This window comes from Aotus nancymaae, unplaced genomic scaffold (genome assembly GCF_030222135.1).
Source record: "Aotus nancymaae isolate 86718 unplaced genomic scaffold, 86718_ANA_hifiasm-v0.15.2.pri h1tg000025l, whole genome shotgun sequence".
Taxonomy (NCBI): Eukaryota; Metazoa; Chordata; class Mammalia; order Primates; family Aotidae; genus Aotus; species Aotus nancymaae.
In genome coordinates, this window is record NW_026988438.1 from 14,963,098 (window position 1) to 14,979,974 (window position 16,877).

General features: G+C 37.5%; 1 protein-coding gene across 1 annotated transcript in view; it reads left to right on the forward strand.

Annotated features, from left to right (window-relative positions):
- PON3 (paraoxonase 3) overlaps window positions 1-9,416 on the forward strand; it is a 33,402-nt gene extending 23,986 nt beyond the window's left edge. Inside the window, exons 5-9 of the mRNA XM_012450779.2 lie at window positions 1,902-2,028; window positions 5,340-5,540; window positions 6,548-6,629; window positions 6,899-7,026; window positions 9,257-9,416. Coding sequence (XP_012306202.2) covers window positions 1,902-2,028; window positions 5,340-5,540; window positions 6,548-6,629; window positions 6,899-7,026; window positions 9,257-9,416 — 698 coding nt within the window. The remainder of the gene's footprint in view (window positions 1-1,901; window positions 2,029-5,339; window positions 5,541-6,547; window positions 6,630-6,898; window positions 7,027-9,256) is intronic.
- The last annotated feature ends 7,461 nt before the right edge of the window (window positions 9,417-16,877 follow it).

The following is a 16,877-nucleotide window of genomic DNA, read 5'->3' on the forward strand; positions in this document are numbered from 1 at the left end:
GAGCAAGTTCCTTCTCATCTTCAGATTTAAACTTAACTGTTGCTCTTCAAATGAGTGACATTCGGTGAAGAACATGTCTCCCCACTCTAGTATTCTTTGTTTTCAGTTTATTTAATAATTTTTCCTCCTTGCTTTCCTCTCTCAAATATAGTCGCCATAAAAGCATATGTGACTTGTCCATTGCGGATTCTAAGAGTCTAGAACAGTATCTGATGCACAGTAGGTACTCTATGAACACATATCAAATGAATAAATAAATGAACTCTATAGGACAGGCAGAACACATAGCAATTCTTAACTTTATAGAGGGATACAATGAAGTTTAGAGGAATACAGTGAAGTGTGACTTCACTTCTGCAGTTCGTACATGGCTGATCCAGAACTCAAACTGAGGAGGTCTCACTTCTAAACCTGTGTCTGTTACTAAGGTGAGATTAGGACTCTATTTAAATAATTTAAAAACCACAACTTTTTTGCCTCACACTGTATGAAACATAAGATTCTTTATTGGAGATGGTATAATAAGTGATCAGATTTAGCTGCAACTATTTCATTGCATGAGATAGTATTAGAGATAGAGGTAGGTTTTGGGCTTTTTTTTTTTTTGAGATGGGACAGAATTATAGAATAACAGTCAGTCATATAATCAGGCTTCTAGAAGTTGAGTTTATTATGATTAACAGCTTATCTTGTTTCTTATCTTCCTTAATTATGTATTTAATTCATAAAGCCAAAATATTACACATAGAAATGGAAATGTGATGAGAAGATGGAGACCAAAAGTATTCTCACTAAGTATATCTTACTTGGAAAGAGGGATTCAGTAGATGCACTAGAAGAAATAAAACCAGGACAGCACATATGATTGTTCACTATTATGTCTAGCAAAAGACTGAAGGGATGTGTTGGGACTGAAATCCAACCCATGTTCTGCTTGCTGAGCCCTGAGCCTTGGAACAGAGCTGAATCAGACCAGAAGGAAGATTTCATCTGTGAGCGAGCACCTTTCCTTAGTCTGCATGAAAGCTCCCAGTGTGTTTAAGAGGTCCTCATTACAAGTTTTGCATCTCAGGTTTTGAGCTTGTTCCACCAGGTGCTTGAAAACTACATCCAGGAAAGGAATAGGGAAGATGAATACAGAGCAAGTCCTACAGTGGGAAGATGGGGCCAGACCCTTTAAAACTCCAGAGTTCATCAAACCTAGAACTCCCAATAAGTCAGAAGACAGCACTCTCAGAGGCCAAATTATTATCCTCAATCCTGTTCACAGCACTTCACATTCCAATTGAAATGGGTAGGTGACATTTCTGAGTTGGGTACTACCTGGAATTAGTTTGTTTTGTCTTGCATTCATATTTACATGACATGTCTATTGGGCTCACTAAATATTGTTATGTTGACTTGTGTCAGAAGTTCATTGTCTAGCTGGGAAATGTTGCTTATTTTAAGGTAATTTACATTGCCCTGACATTTACTGAGCTTTTGTTGCAATGTAGATAATTATCGGACACACAGAACATCTCAGCAAATTTTTGTTTGCTTGCACCCACTTCTCTTGTTGAAGGGCCATCTGGGGAAACCACATTCCTGTTTATGCATCATTATAGTTCTGTAGCTTCCTGTTAGCCAGGATATGCAGATAAGGCTGAAGAGATCATCACAAAAAGTTTTGACTCTGCCACTTTGTGGTGATGAATTTGCTGATGGGTCATTTACCTTTTGAGCTTCAGTTTCCTCAATTAAATGTGGATTCTGCATTTGTCTGACTTAATCAGGTAGACTGTGAGGGTCAAACAAGATGTACAAAGAAAACTTTTGGAAGTGAGCAAGTTTTAAAACAAGTCTAATATTAGTTGTGATAGAGGTAACTTTCTTGGAAATTATACCTTTTTTCCATGTAGACCATACTGTATATCTTTATATTGTGAATCATCCCCACATGAAGTCCACTGTGGAGATATTTAAATTTGAGGAACAACATCGTTCTCTGGTATACCTGAAAACTATAAAACACGAACTTCTCAAAAGGTATGGAATCAAAGTATTGTATAGTTCTATTTATTTTGTTCCTCTGCTGTGTGCTTTGTTTTCTTTGGTTCAGCAGGCTTTCTTAAACTTTTGTAGATTTTTTTCTAAATCTTTCTAATGATTCCCGTGGTGACACTTCTCAGCACTTCCCTAGAAATTGCTGTGTTAGGTATTGAATATGCCTATATTTTCCAACATTTCGAAAGCATTTTAATCCTATAAAGGTGCTCAATTAGATTCCCAGCTCTAATTCTATCCTCTTTACCACAGCACCTCAATACCTACTATGGGTTTCTGTTTAAACACCTACATCCTTTTTTGGTTGTCCTGGTAGGTTGTGTTCTGTGAGCCTCACCCACTGGGTGTTATAACCAACCTCCAGATGGGCCACTTCTTTGTTTAATTACAGCTTTAAAGTAGAATTTTTTTAAAAGCCCGTGGGCACTTACAAAAATTACATTTGTTAAGCATCAACTATGTGGCAGTCACTATGCCAGAATACTTAATTTAACTTAATTCTCACAAAGCCTTTAATAATAGGCATGAGTAAACTAAGACTTAGAGAAGGTTTGGATTAGGTAACTTGCCCAAGTCACACAATTTGTAAGTGGCAGAAACAGGGTATAAACCTAGATCCATCTGAATTCAAAGCTGAGCTCTCAATTGCAATGATGAACATCTTTCTTGCTGCATTCATTTAGCAAGCTTTTCAGTGGAGAGGCTACGTGTCCGAAGGCTGTAGCAAACAATAAAGCATTCATCTTTCATCAAATGGGCTTAACACTAAAAAACTGGCTCCAAAACAGTAAACTGTTCCATGGAATAGAAGAATAGGAAAAGAAAAGAAAGTTCATCTTCTCTCCTTTGCTCTCTTTCTCAACATCGTATATTAATTTCTCCCCACAGAATATGAGGGAAACAAATGCAGAGGGTAGAAGTAAGAGAGGTTCAAGTTATTGAACTCTGCTCCTAATGCCCTGTGCTGGGTTCTGAGGCCATAGTGGAGAACAGGACTTCCACAGGGTTTCTGGGAAACTGTGGACAAGTCACTTAACTGATGCCTCAATTTATTCAGCAAAATGGAGATTCTCATTTGCCTGACTTACCTAACTGGTGGATTGTGAGTATCAATTGCATCGCGTAGGATCTCACAGGAAGAGTCTCCCAGAAAGTACAGCCTGAGGGCGCACCTGGTATGTGGCCACTTCGTTAGGGAGTACAATCCCGGGAAGCAGACTTGAGAAACCAGTGTGAGGCAAGGAAGGGAGAATGTTTTGGGTTGAATTTTGTGTCCACCTCCCCTCCCCACCAAAAGATATGTTTAAATCCCAGCCACCACTTCCTCACTCCAAATAATGACACTAATTGGAAATTGAGTCACTGCAGTCGTAATTAGTAAAGATAAAGTCATACTGAAGTAGAGAACCCTTAATGCAGTAGAACTGGTATCTTTGCAAGAAGACAGGCAGATATACAGGGAGGCTGCCATGTGAAGATGGATACTGACATTGGAGCGATATATCTACAAGCCAAAGAATGCCTGGGACTACTGTAATGCCTTGCTGGAAGAGGCAAGGAAGGATCCTTCCCTAGAAACTTTAGAAAGAACATGGCCCTACTAACAACATGGTTTTGGATTCCCAGCCTCCAAAACTGTGAGACAATACCTTTCTGGTGTTTTAAGCTACTGAGTTTGTGGTTCTTTGCGAGCCAGCCCTAGGAAACACATACAGTGAGGGAAGTCATTATTAAGCCAGCCACCGCTAAGTGCGACTGACTGCTTGAAGTCATGGGCTTATCCTCTAATAATCAACGTAAGCTGCATCTGAGGACAATCTTGTCAGGGAGAGAAAGGGAGAAGGGTTTATCCACAAGCCCCATCTCCTATTAGTCAAAGGTTTGCCTCAGAAAGCCTTCACTCTCCCACATTCTTTGTTGTTGTGCATGTGCAAGTTAAGTTTTGTGGTATTCTATGCCTCAATGTCAACCTGGAAGTCTGGAAGTGGGAGGCAAAAGGCCCACAGCAGGCATGAGCTGAGACACTGCTAGGCTGCCCCTGTGGGAAGTACGTCAGACCTGTGCAGAACCGTTTGAAATAACAGCCCCTGGAGCAAGGTAGGTGAGGCTACGAGGATCTAAAGAGGAACCTGAGGGTACCCTGGCACACACGTTGACAAGCACCTATAAGGGGGCAGAACAGAGAGCTACAAAAACAAATTGTGAGGCAGTTTAACCTAATTTATGGTGTCAGGCTATACTTTTTGGAGTAAGGAATGTTTAAGCCGAGATACAACAGGTAAGTAGTCCAGTGACCTTGGGAAAGTCATTATATGTCACAACCTCAAAGTATTTCCTGATTCATCCAAATTTTCCTCTCCTAAAATTAGATCTAAAAATGTTGTGCATTTTCAATGCATTATTTTTTCAAGTCACTTTTTTTCTTTTCAAAAATAAAAATGACTTTATTGTTCTTACTGGTTGTAAGAATAAGACTTGCTCCATTTAAAAATGTTAATGGTATTAAGGAACGTAAGAAAGAATATCACCCATAATCCCATCTACTCGGAGAAAATATAAAGATCCAGATGAACTGGGTTATGCTATGATAACAGGACAGCAAAACCCTAACAACTTGGTGGCTCACAACTGCCAAGGTTTGTTTTGTTTTCTCACTCATGCTATGCAACCAGCATGAGTGAGAAAACAAAAGGTGATTTAGGGACTCAGTTTTATATTATCCTCATTCAGAGCCCCAGGAGGACAACAGTCTCTATCATCAGAAAAGTTGCTCATTACTGTGGAAACATGAGGGAAACATGGTGAAGCAAGCACTGGTTCTTAAAATCTTCCGTCCACCAGCCACTCATGTCATTTCATTTCATTTCATTTCATTTCATTTCATTTCATTGACCAAAGCAAGTCATATGGCTGTGCCTAACTGCAAGGGGATTAGGAAGTATAATTCCTGAAGGAGGATAACCATATTTATCAATGAACTACACTACAACTACCACAGATAACCATGATCAACATTTACAAATAAACAGATTTTGGAGTTTGAGGTTTATTTGTTAATGTATTTTCACTGACTTCTGTGAAAGGGAAGAGTAAAAAAATGACAAATGACTAAAGAAAATTCATCAGGGCAATGCAGAATCATGACTTTCTGTGGAATTCCTTAATCTATACTAGTTCATATGTCCTCTTTCAATATTGATGAGCATATTGGTCTATGTAGAGATGAGTGATTTTGACAAGGATAAAGGATAAATACCTCATGGGTCTCTCCTTCCACCTTTCTTTCACTTTAGTGTGAATGACATTGTGGTTTTTGGACCAGAACAGTTCTATGCCACCAGAGACTGCTATTTTACCAACTCCTTCCTGTCACTTTTTGAGATGATCTTGGATCTTCACTGGACTTATGTTCTTTTCTACAGCCCAAGAGAGGTTAAAGTGGTGGCTACAGGATTTTCTTCTGCCAATGGGATCACAGTCTCAGCAGACCAGAAGTAAGCTCTTTTATACATTTTTCTATCCTTTGCTCTTGACATTTTGGTGGACTTCTTTCCTTACGAGGTGATTACTTCCTTAGGCTTACAAGTGAATGTATGTGTGGAGGGATCAGTCGTGGCCAGGGTTCACACTAAATCTGTGATCCTAAGCAAACTATTTGTTTCCTTGGACTTCAGTTTCTTCCCAGTTAAAGGAGAGACATGGACTTAAGGATATAAGGACCTCACTCCAAATTTTTACGTAACTCTTGAAACACACTTTCCTAACACACTAAAAAGGAAGATAAATGAGCAATACCTCTGCCCCTTATGAGGCTAGAAAGTATTTAACCACTTATGCTAAGTTCAGTTACACAAAAGCTCTTAGGAGAGAGGGAAGTCAACCTTGGATTAGACATAGGGATTGTATAAGTTTCAGACTTACTGATTTACAACAGCAGACCGTTCAAGGAGAAAATCCTATTTTAAAAGCATGAAATTTTATGAGAAAACACTTTTTAAAAGTGTTTAAAAATTGAAGGTTTTTTTTTTTAAAATAAAGAGAAGTACCTTGAATATTAACATGTAAATTTTAGATAATGAACAGAAATGATCCCTGTAGAAAACACCTCTCGGTGTCCTTCCTCTTTTAAAATATTGTGATTGAACTTTATGGTCATATGGTCATTTATTTTCAAGAGCTAGTTTTTAGAAGTATATACACTTTTGGCCTTATAGGAGATCAATTTACCTTCATTTGATTTAAGGAAACAGTTGTGACTTTGAAGTAATAAGAATAAGCCTACTATATATGTCGTCTAGAAACACCAGTTTCATTATAGTCATAACTCATATTCAAAACCTGTTTCAAGCACTTCAAGAATATTAAAAATACAATTCTGTTTAGAAAAGGATTGCAGTGGTACTTTGAAGGAGTGTGAATTTTTATACCTCTTCTCCAAAATAAAAGTGAATGTTGTCTCTCATTACCACTTGCTTATGTGTAAATGTCATTTACTTCAAAGGTATGTCTATGTAGCTGATGTCACAGCTAAGAACATTCACGTAATGGAAAAACATGATAACTGGGACTTAACTCAACTGAAGGTAAAAGTACCCTGGCTGGCTCACACAACCTGACCTCTTACCTGAGTCCCATACTTGACCCAGGAATGTGCTCCTTGGATGAGGAACACATGACTATTCGAGAGCAATGTCAGTGAGATTATGCATGCGCTTTTAAAATACAGAAGCAAAGCCCTTTAAAAATACCAATTTTAGGTACCAGAAGGAGCTGTAGGGGTTGTGGGGATGAGTAGGGATGAAAGCGAAGAATGGTTGAGACAATGTCTTTACTACTCCCTCTTTCTTGGAAGGTGATACACTTGGGCACCTTACTGGATAACTTGTCTGTCGATCCTGCCACAGGAGACATTTTGGCAGGATGCCATCCTAATCTCATGAAGCTGCTGTTATATAACCCTGATGACCCTCCAGGATCAGAAGTAAGTTCCTATACCTCTCTGAGCTCACAGGCAAAGCTGCAAGAACAAATTCACTGGGAAGACTTGGGAGAATTTAAGCAGGTCACATTTGGTGTTATAGAACTAAAGAAATTCTACGTATGAGAAGAGTAAAGGTTTTGACAGTCCGGGAGATAAGATTCATTAATTCTTTTAGGTCACCATTAACTCTTCAATAACTCTCGCTATTAGGAATAAAGGAAAAACATAAGCTCAGTTATTTGTATTGACCCAGATTGCCATATCATATTTCCAATCAGGAGACAGGCTCTGAGCAGGTCTTGCATTTAGACAAAGAGAGAGTTATATATGGGACCATCTTCTTTCACACTGTCCAACATGAAGCACAGATAAAAGGATTTAAATAACTGTCATCTCAAAATAAAATGAGATTTTGCCTGCAGGTTCTAACATATATGATGGTGTTGAAAATTGTCTTATTTTAAAGATGTTGTTTGTGTTATTTAAAAATATCTCTTCTAAAACAATAGCATAAGCCATTGCATTTTCTACATTAAAAACATTATAAGATACTGCATTTTCTATGGCATTAAGGTTAACACTTTAAAATCTTTTAGTGAATTTATATATAGCTATAAATTCTAGGCACACATACTTAGAGATTTATTCGTAAAAATTTATTGAGTACGTATATTGTGTTAGACATTGTTCTTTTGCTTAGGTTTTATCAGAAAAAATATACACAGATCCTTGATCTTAAGAAAGGGAGACAAACAATGAACAATAAGTATAAAAAATAAGTAAAAATTACATAGTAAGTTTGAAGATGGAAAGTTCTATGGGAAAAAAAGCTCAGCAGAATAAAGGGGACCAGGATTGCTGTATGCAGGAGGATGGGCAGGTCCTATTACTAAAGTCAGAGATCAGGGTAGGCCTCATTGAGATAGTACAGTTTGGAAAAATAAAATGTGTGAATCCACATTTAGGGATTTGGGAAACGGAAATTCAAATTCAAACCCAGTAATTGGCCTAGTGGGTAAATTAGGGCATACAGTTATTTCTACTTCCAATATTGCTGTTTTTCAGTAAAAACACGATTTTTTTCATTTTTATTAATGTATTAGTCACAGCTTTCTAAAAAGAACACAAGAAATGTAAAAAGAAACAAAAGTCCATCCTGAGTCTAGAACCTGAAGAATTGTTACCCTAAACTAGGAAGCAATCCTTGCTTCAGATATGTACCCCTAAAAATGATAGACAAAACTTTCCTTCAAGAGCCCAACTACAATGTCTGTTTTAAGGAAATGAAACATGATACATAGGATAATTGGAAAATTGTTTAGGATCTTTTTCATATCTCTATTTTCAAGTTGAATTATTTTTAAAATGTTAGATAAGACTTATTTTTCTTCACAATTATTGACACCCTTTACTTTCAGTTGAATCTCATGTTTCTTACATGAAATCAAAGCTTAAGTATTTTTGTGTAACAAACCTGAGATGAAGGATTTCCTTTAAGATAAAAACAAAAAAACAAACTCTATTCTAATACGAGGTATCAATGTAGACTCATGACTCATAAATTTCTAATTGTTTTCCTTTAATTCCTATCATATTTTATTTGTGTGAACTTCATCCAGGCTATTGGAAAGCCTGAGTGCTTAAATATATCCAGATTAGCAAAATTAAGTGTGTTAATCCTGGGATCAATAACAGTACTAGGCAGTGATGTGTCAGATGGAATTCCAAAGTAGTATACATTATTTATGCTTTGTAGCCACTTTGCAGATGTGAAGGGGCTCCAGCTGTGATGACTGCTGTCTCACCAGTTACCAGGTTGAGTTGGCTGGATAACTGGGTGTTTCTTCATTATTTTGTCTGATTTCTCTTCCCCATACTGTAATCTCAAAGGCAAGATACTTCCCACAGAGGGAGGACCACTATCCATTTGAGAACTAAATAAGAGCATCCACTGGGTCTTACCTCCTTCTGTAAGGGATGGCTGTACTATCAGAATTGTGTAAGTCATCCCTGAGGAATTTGGCTAATGTCAGAAAGCCAGTTCTCTTTGGTGCATAGATATCCTTATGACAGTATTTTCATCAGAAGAAGAACAATTTATTGTAGATATACAGATTTTTAGCTTTTGATTTCTGAAAAATAGATTCATCCTGAAATGTTTGGGAAGGACAACATCATGAAACAGCCATTTGCTCACATAGTATACTAATGAACGATCTTTTCTTGACGGGTACTTCGCATCCAGAATATTATGTCTGAGAAGCCTAGGGTGAGCACCGTGTATGCCAACAATGGCTCTGTGCTTCAGGGCACCTCTGTGGCTTCCATGCACCATGGGAAAGTTCTCATAGGCACTGTATTTCACAAAACTCTGTATTGTGAGCTCTAGACTCTAGATAGTCAAAAAAAGTCTACATGTTTGGCAAAAGTAAACTGATAATTATATGATAAGTAGAACTGTAAGTAATTAGCAAACACTGACTAGTGTGTGTGGCTTTTCTTATAGATAGAAGGAGCAGACAGAGATTCTATGACAGCTACCAAATTGCAAGTCAGGTTACTGACAGTTCAATGAGAAGCAAAACTTTGCAGCTCTTTGTTAGTACCCCCAATATTCTTTCTACAATAAAACATGTGGACTATGTCCAGTGAGGTTTCCCACTCACCTAGAAGCCCTTGGAAACCGGGTCCAAGTTACCTCCTACAGTTTTGATGTTCTGGGGCTCCTACAGTCTAATCCAAGAGAAAAGCTAATGTTCAAGTATTTACAACCCCTTTTTCTCCCCCCAGTTGTGCTGGGCACAGACTGTTAATTAAGTGTTCTAGTCTGCAGATAAAGCAAGAATCAGCAGCATGAGACTGCCCAAAGCCCTTGGCGCTTGGATTCTCTAAGGGTACAGACACATAGGAAATCAGGTTCTGCGAAATCTGACAGTTGGGCCTCAGAAGCTACCTTAGGGCAGGCGGGGCTTATCTGTTCATCTGTAATAGGTCCTTACATGTATCTGAAGTATAGTTGGCCCTCTATAACTGCAAGTTGTACGTCCATGGATTCAACCAACGAGAGATTGAAAATATTTGGGAAAAAAATGGATGGTTGCGTCTGTACTGAACATGTACAGACTTTTTTTGGTCATTATTTCCTGAACAACACAGTATAACATGTATTTACATAATTACATGATATTAGTTATAAGTGATCTAGAGATTACCTACATAGGGGAATGTACATAGATTATATGCAAATATTATGCCATTTTATATCAGGGACTTGAGCATCCGTGGATGTTGGTATCCATCAGAGTCCTGGAATCAATCCTCTATGGTTATGGAGGGACAACTGTTTTGCTAACCTACTGGACTATGAATCTTAGATGACGCCTTAAGGTAGTTATCTTTGACTGCTTTTAGCTTACTCTTCTGGTTAATTCAGTAAACACTTATTAAGCAACCTCCAGTAAACTTGGTCCTAAGGAATCTGAAATGAGTAGAATGGTTCTGGCCTAAAGTCCTGTCTTAAAGACCAACCCTAAACTTAATTTGATGAGAATGAATAGAAGTGTCTCTTTTTTGGTCCAAAACCAGTACAACCTTTAGCAAACAAACCATTAATGAAAGTCAGAGCACCCAAGCACCTCCCTTCCCTTTTTGTGCCTTTTATTCGCGAGTGATTGGTTGATGCTTTTTCTCTTTTGGGGATGTGGATTTGGGGAGACCACTTTATATCCTAAAGAACATTGCTCAGTTATATGTATGTTTGCTGAAAAGTTTTGCAGGGTAAAATTCTCCTTTTCACCCCTTGTAACCCATTGTGAGTTTGACCTTAAGATTTTGTAGTTTTCATTGTTTCAAACAGAAATAAACAATCAGCAGAATGCTATAGTCAATTATCAGATTTTAAATTTCAAAAGCCTAGCTATCAAGAGGACACAGAAAAAAAGAAATTAAAGATGTAATTTAAGAAAATAAGTAGAGTCAGTTTTCAAGAATATAATGGTCTTTGTTTTAATCCCTAACCATCACACTTACTATATTAGATAATGTTTACGAGACTAGGGGAGAATAAAGAGAGATAGTAAAAGACAAAGGTAATTTAGATGCTGGTAGGTTCCTGAGAATTGATCCTGCTCTGCCTTCTCCTCAGGCCCAGTTAGAAAGGCTGGGGGATAAAACCCCTCAGGAAATTTGGGGGATCTGATTGCTGAGAGACTAAGTGTCCTTTCACTGGGAGGGCCTGGGAAAGTCACAAAGCCCTAGGGATTCTCTGTGCTCAGCCTGATGAAAAAATAGAGAAGAAATGCTAGTGTAATTTACTGGGGATGGCATCACACCTGCACTTGAACTTGGAACAGAAGCAAATTTCCATGTGCCCAGAGGGGTATGGGAGTCAGCAGAGAAAAAACTGATAGACTTAAAAAGGTCTTGCTGTCAGGAAAAATAAAATAAGTAGTCATTTGATTCAAATGAAGATCAAAGTTTAGATGGTGATACCAAAGACAGCTGCCTCTCCCATGATGCTTTAGCTCTCCCTCCTGGAATTTAGAAAAAACTTCCGGGATTGGGAGGGGGCTTTGAAATTGCCTTGTGTATTGATTTGTGCTTCCAATCAATGTGTGGGGACTAAGAAATAAAATTACATAAGGCTATGGAAAAAATAAGATCTGATACACTTTATAGTTTTAGCTTTTTCAAAATTGCAACAGGATAGACTGGAAAGGACTTAGTCTTTTGCTAATGGACATGTGATTACAATCTTTCATTGTTTGTTCTGTGGCTAAGACTAACTGGATATTAAGTTGGTCCTCTCCTGGGGATGCCAGTGGAAGATCCAGCATAATCTCTTTTACACTTTGCCCCTGTTCTTGCTCCAAGTAAGTCACTCTCAGCTTTCAGCTACTGGGATCCCCTCACTTAGTGTGTCCTCCCTTTGGGAGAGGCCCTGGCAAGATGGTTGAAGCTTGGCTTTTTCCTGGAGTAAGCAATTTACCCATTCTTTCCAAAGGATAGGAACGTTGATTGCCCACTATCGTCCTCTCTTTGCCTTGTCACCTCCCTTCAATAGTTTTTTTCTCCCCTTCCTAGGGAGGCACAGGTTTACCAACAGGCCTGCTGCCTAGACAGTTATCTCAACCAATTTCCCTTTGCATAAACACTCCCAATCTTTATGTGATTATCTTGAGCCTCTTCCTTCACTTGGCTTAGGAAGGAGAAGAATTGCTCCTCACAATAAATGCTGCATTTTGATTAATTCATTCTGTTCTCTTCCCCAGTCTTTCTGCTTAATTATTAGAGACATGAATTGGGAATACAAGGGTGATGGTTAGGGGTAGGTAAACTCTTTCAGGAGCCACAAACAAGCTTTGGTTGTGATATTTGACTTCAGCTATTTTCAGCTATTTTTAGAATGTGGGGTACTTGGCGCTTTGTTGTTTTTATCTTTGAGCCCTTTGATGCTGATTCTATAAATCACAGAAAAATTCTCATTCTATATTCCTTTGGCATCAAACAGGTTTTAGTTTCAGGTAGCAGAAACCACTCTATCTAGTTTATGGAAAAAGGGATCAAATGTAGGAACTAGTGCTTCACAAAATGTTGGGGTATTTCCTTTGGGTTTGGGAATAAGACAAAGATTCTCTATTTTACTGTGACTATTGTTTAACATAGGATTGGAAGTCCTGACCAATGCTATAAGATAAGAAAAAGAAATAAGCTGGGCACAGTGGCTGACACCTGTAATCCCAGCACTTTGGGAGGCTGAAGTGGGCAGATTGCTTAAGTCTAGGAGTTCCACACCAGTCTGGGCAACATGGCAAAATCCCATCTCTACTAAAATTACAAAAAATTAACCAGTATGGTGGTACATTCTTATAATCCCAGCTACTTGGGAGGCTGAGGTGGGAGGACTACTTGATCCCAGAAGTTCAAGGCTGCAGTGAGCTGTGATTGCACCACTGTACTCCAGTTTGGGCAACAAAGAGAGACCCTGTTTCAAAAAACAAAAGAAAAAAAAAAAAAGGAAGTGTAAGGATTATAAGGGAAGAAACAGAACTATTATTGTTTGTAGATTACATAATCATCTACTTGAAAATAAAAAAATAGAACCGAGAGATATAACATTAGGGTACTCAACAGTGTGGCCTGATAAAAGCTAAATTATACTATTTAATAAAAATGACAACTATGAATTTGAATCAAAGAGAAGATAGCACTCACAATAGCAAGAAAATCTATACAGTGTCCAATAAATAAATATATTAACCAAGAGTACACGAGACCTCCATGGAGAAAATGTTCGAAGTCTAATAAAAAATCTAGAAAATATTTTGAATGTGTAGATACATATTCTAGGCTCTTGGATAAAGTGAACATATAAGGATATAAATTCTCTCCAAATTAATAAATTCAAAGTCTAGTAGAATTTTTTTTAATAAATGACATAAACTTATTTATGTCTTAAAGGGACAACTTTGATTTCTGTCAATACAGCAGGCTAATAATTCAGAACCAAACACCCTAATATAAACAACAAAAGATAATAAAATATTTTTTAAAATATTTTTGAAAGCATCAAAAATCTCACAAGATAATGTGGAATCAGCAAAATCATAATTTAAAGGAAAGCAGAAATCTGGAAAGGTAAGCAGGATTGAATTCACTTTTGTCTTGAGGGCATCTTAACTGATTGATCTTGTGCTTTGGGTAATGTCTCAGAGGGCAAGGGGAACAGAAGTCAAATCCTGGTTCATCCTGACATAAGGAGTATAAAAAAGGACCAATGCCTATAAAACCAAAACCCTCTAACGCCAAAGGGCTAACTATTCATCTAAGGTTGAAATAAATGTAAATCAGTTCAATATTTCCACTCCCAGAAGCCTAAAAAGAAAATTGTCTTGGCACTGAGAAAAGTAGAAGAAATAAATTTAATACTGCTGATTAATTTTATATTGCTGAAATAAATTTAAGATTGATAAATTGATATCCATCTGCTTATCACCACTCAGATTTTGAGCCAAATTCCCACTAATTGAGTGGAAAAACAGGAAAAAAAAAAACCTCAAGCTGTAAATTTAGTGTAGTCATTCTGGATTTGTAGTATATTTACACACCTGGAAGAAACAAACACATGTCCTCTCTGGATTTTATCCTAGCTCTTAAGAAACCTAATAAATAATTATCTGAGCAGCAATTCACAGTAAAAATAAATAAATAAATAATCAAAGAAACAGGGCAGAAGAAACAGACTTGCAGAGACCCAAATACAAAATAGATCAAATAGATTCTCAATAACTATTCTTACAGAGTTTAAAGAAATAAAAGACAATCCTAAACCCAGGGTACAGTAAATTATAAAAAAAATATGTAACAGATTTGAAAAATATAAAATTGAACTTTCAGAAATGAAAATCTAGTAATTGAAATTTAAAACTTAATAAGTAACCAGGAAACATTTTATTATTGAGGTATAGCAGCTTAAAAATTGTTCAAATGTATATTTACAGAGACTCTCACAGTCTGAGGGAAATATTTTCCACTTTTTAATTTCAAAGCACGCAAAAAGTGTTACTCCATTGGAAAGGCTATGAGGATGACTTCTAACCTTCAGGACTCAAAACAAATGCCTTGGGATAGTCACTCTAAGTCTTTTTTTTTTAGACAGGGTTTCTCTCTGTCACCCAGGCTGGAGTGCAATGGTGTGATCATGGCTTACTGCAGCCTTGACCTCCTGGGCTTAAGCAATCCTTCCACCTCAGCATCCTAAGTAGCTGGGACTGCAAGCATGCACAACCACACCCAGCTAATTTTTTTTTTTTTAGTAGATAGGGTTTCCCATATTGCCCAGGATGGTCTCAAACTCTTGGGCTCAAGCAGTCTACCTGCCTCAGCCTCCCAAAGTGCTGGGATTACAGCCATGAGCCACTGTACCTGGCCCCACACAAAGCCTCTAAATACACCTAAAGGTGGATGCCTAGTGAGGCCATGTAGGTTGTAAATAAAAACAGCCCAAAACATGCTCAGATAAAGTCATGGGTTATGTGAGGCATGTGGCTAATTATTGGAAAGAGACCTGAATTCATTCTTAAGGTCAGTTTTTAGGAAACAGTGTGGGGTTATGTCAAAGGGATTAGGAACAGAGAGAGAGAGAGAGAGAGAGAGAGAGAGAGAGAGAGAGAGAGAGAGAAACCCTTAATGTATGGATTTAACAGGAAATGAAGCAGATCTGAAGAGATAATTAGTGAAATGAAGAACAGTTCATGGGAGATTATACTCAGTATAACACTGAGAAACTGAGAGATGGAAACTCTAAAAAAAGACATGGAGGCTAAAAGCAGAAGATATAACATAGGACAGATTGGCTCCCCAGAAGAAAAGGAAAAAAGAAAAGAATTGGGTAGGGAAAATAAGTAATCATGCTGAAACTTAGAAATTCATACCTAGCCATATCTTGGTGAAACTGTAGAATATCAAACTCAAAGATCTTAAAAGGAGCCAAGGATGGGAAGAACTATACTGTTATCAATCAAAATAGACTTTAAAAGTATTACCATGGATAGAAGGGACCACCCAGAAGATAAAGTGATTTTAAATGTATATGTTCCTTCTAATACAACCTTAAAATATATGAAGCAAAAATTTGCTGAACTACTATAAGAAAAATACAAACAAACAGTTATACTGTCATGGTGGTTGATTTTAACTTGCATTCATAGTTTATTGGTAGAACTAGCAAATTTTTAAAAAATATTAGAATAGAGAGCACCTAAAACACACAATTAGCAAACTTAACCTAATAGAATTATATAGAACCTTGTGCCAAGTAATTGCAGATACACATTCTTTCAAGGTCACGAAGAGCATCTACAAAAATTGACTATATAACTGGCTATAAAGCGGGTCTTGATAATAGTATATATTGTCTGACTACAATGCAACCAAGCCTCAACGCCATTTTTTAAAAACCTAGAAAACTTGCATGTTTAAAAATTATGTAACGTTTCTAAATAATCCATGAGTCAAAAAAGAAAAAGAAGCAAAATGGAAGAAAGTGATTTTAATTGAATAATAAAAATTTTCCAACAGATGAAATCTTATAGAAAACAGCTAATATTAAATTTATGTAAAATTTATACCCATAAATGAATATATTAGAAAAGAAGAAAGACTGATATTAAAGAGCTAATATCATCCTTTTATTGATGGAAAAAAACAGCAAAGTAACACCAAAGAAAGTTCAAGAAGGGAAATAGTAAACATCAGAGCAAAAACTAATGTGGTGGATAGCTCCAGGATTGTTAGCAGCAGGGGGTCCATGGGGGTCTGCGGCAACTTGAATTTTGCCTCCTCAAAGGAAATAATTTACCTAAGGCGTATAAGGCAGAGTGAGAGACCAAGGCAAGTTTCTGAGCAGGAGTGAGAGTTCATTTAAAAAGTACTAGAGCAGAAGCGAAAGGAAAGAAAGTATATTTGGAAGAGGGCCAAGCAGGCCACTTGAGAGATCCCAGTGCCCTATCCAACCCTTCACCTGGGTTTTTTATACATTGGCATGGTTCTGAGGTTTGCATCTCTCCTTCTTTAATTTTTCCTTGGGGTGGGATGTCCACATGTGCAGTGGCCTGCCAGCACTTGGGAGGGGCTACATGTGCAATGTGTTCATTGAAGTTTTATGTGTGCTCACTTGAGGCATTTTTCCCTTACCACTTGAGCATTCCTAAAGGAAGGTCGTAGACCAGTTAAACTCCACTATTTTGCCTTTTAATGTGCAAGCTTGGGCCCACTCACCCAACTTCTGAGATCTTATTGGGAAGCTGCTGATCATGTTTCAGGTGTTTTCTATCTGTTGGGAGACAGGACA